The 1,330-nt window shown below is 53.2% G+C and overlaps 1 protein-coding gene across 1 annotated transcript; it reads left to right on the top strand.

The window, feature by feature from the left end:
- Positions 1 to 145: 145 nt before the first annotated feature.
- On the top strand, positions 146 to 741 carry LOC104523115 (myosin-6-like; the record flags this gene model as incomplete). The annotated part of the gene is made up of 3 exons (XM_010165593.1): positions 146 to 322; positions 419 to 564; positions 651 to 741. Coding segments are annotated over 3 exons (414 nt in total), but the record flags the coding sequence as incomplete, so codon positions are not given.
- Between the last annotated feature and the right edge of the window lie 589 nt (positions 742 to 1,330).

The following is a 1,330-nucleotide window of genomic DNA, read 5'->3' as shown; positions in this document are numbered from 1 at the left end:
CAACTTGGCCTGGTTGGGTTGGGTTGGGTTGGGTTGGGGTTAGGACATCCAAAGCTGGTTGGGTTGAGAAGACCCCAATCTGGTTGGGTTGAGAAGACCCCAGGCTGCTTGGGTTGGGTTTCTCCTGATATTTCTCCTCCTGCAGGTCAAGAACCTCACAGAGGAGATGGCCGGGCTGGATGAGACTATTGCCAAGCTGACAAAGGAGAAGAAGGCCCTGCAAGAAGCTCACCAGCAAGCGCTGGATGACCTGCAGGCGGAGGAGGACAAGGTCAACACCTTGACAAAGGCCAAAGTTAAGCTGGAACAGCAGGCGGACGACGTGAGTGTGGACCGGTCCCACCACAGGCACTGCTGAGGAGCTTTCTGGGGCAGATGAAAACCTGAGGTTTCTCCCCATTTCTGTGTTTCCATACAGCTCGAAGGCTCCCTGGAGCAGGAGAAGAAGATCCGGATGGACCTGGAACGGGCCAAGAGGAAGCTGGAAGGTGACTTGAAGCTGACCCAGGAGAACATAATGGACCTGGAGAATGACAAGCAGCAGCTGGAGGAGAAGCTGAAGAAGTGAGGCTGAACCTTCCGCTCCAGTCTGACCTGGTCAGGGGGTGCAGGCAGGTAGGGACCTCAGTGTTCTCCACCTTCCTCTGCAGGAAAGAGTTTGAGATCCACCAGCAGAACAGCAAGATCGAGGATGAGCAGGCACTGGCCCTGCAGCTCCAGAAGAAGCTGAAGGAGCTGCAGGTGAGGGATCAAGTCTCCACCTGGTTGGGCTGGGCTGAAGAGCCTCCAGCTGGTTGGGTTGGGTTGAGTTGAGAAGCCTTTAGCTTGTTGGATTTAGCTGAGTTGAGTTGAAGAGTCTCCAATAAGTTGAGTGGGGCTAAGCTGAGTTGAAGATTCTCCAGCTGGTTGAGTTGAAGAGTCTCCAGCTGGTTGAGTTGAAGAGTCTCCAGCTAGTTGGGCTGGGTTAAGCTGAAGAACCTCCAGCTAGTTGGGTTGAAGAAACTCCATCTGGTTGGGTTGAGCAGTGTTGAGTTGTCAGTTGAACAGTCTCCAGTGAGTTGGGTTGGGCTGAGTTGAGCTGAAGAACCTCCAGCTGGCCGGGTTGGGTTGAGTTAAAGAACATCTGCCTAGTTGGGTTGAGTTGAGTTGGGTTGAAGAGTCTCCATCTGGTTGGGTTTGGTTTAAGAATGTCTAGCTGGTTGGGCTGAAGAACCTCCAACTGGTTGGGTTGGGTTGAGTTAAAGAATGTCTGCCTAGTTGGGTTGGGTTGAGTTGAGTTGGACTGAAGAGTCTCCAGCTGGTTGAGTTGAGTGGACAGGTTGGGTGGAGC

This window comes from Antrostomus carolinensis, unplaced genomic scaffold (assembly GCF_000700745.2).
Source record: "Antrostomus carolinensis isolate BGI_N321 unplaced genomic scaffold, ASM70074v2 scaffold26880, whole genome shotgun sequence".
Lineage (NCBI taxonomy): Eukaryota > Metazoa > Chordata > Aves > Caprimulgiformes > Caprimulgidae > Antrostomus > Antrostomus carolinensis.
Note: the sequence above shows the minus strand (reverse complement) of the source record. Positions and strands in the feature narration are given on the sequence as shown.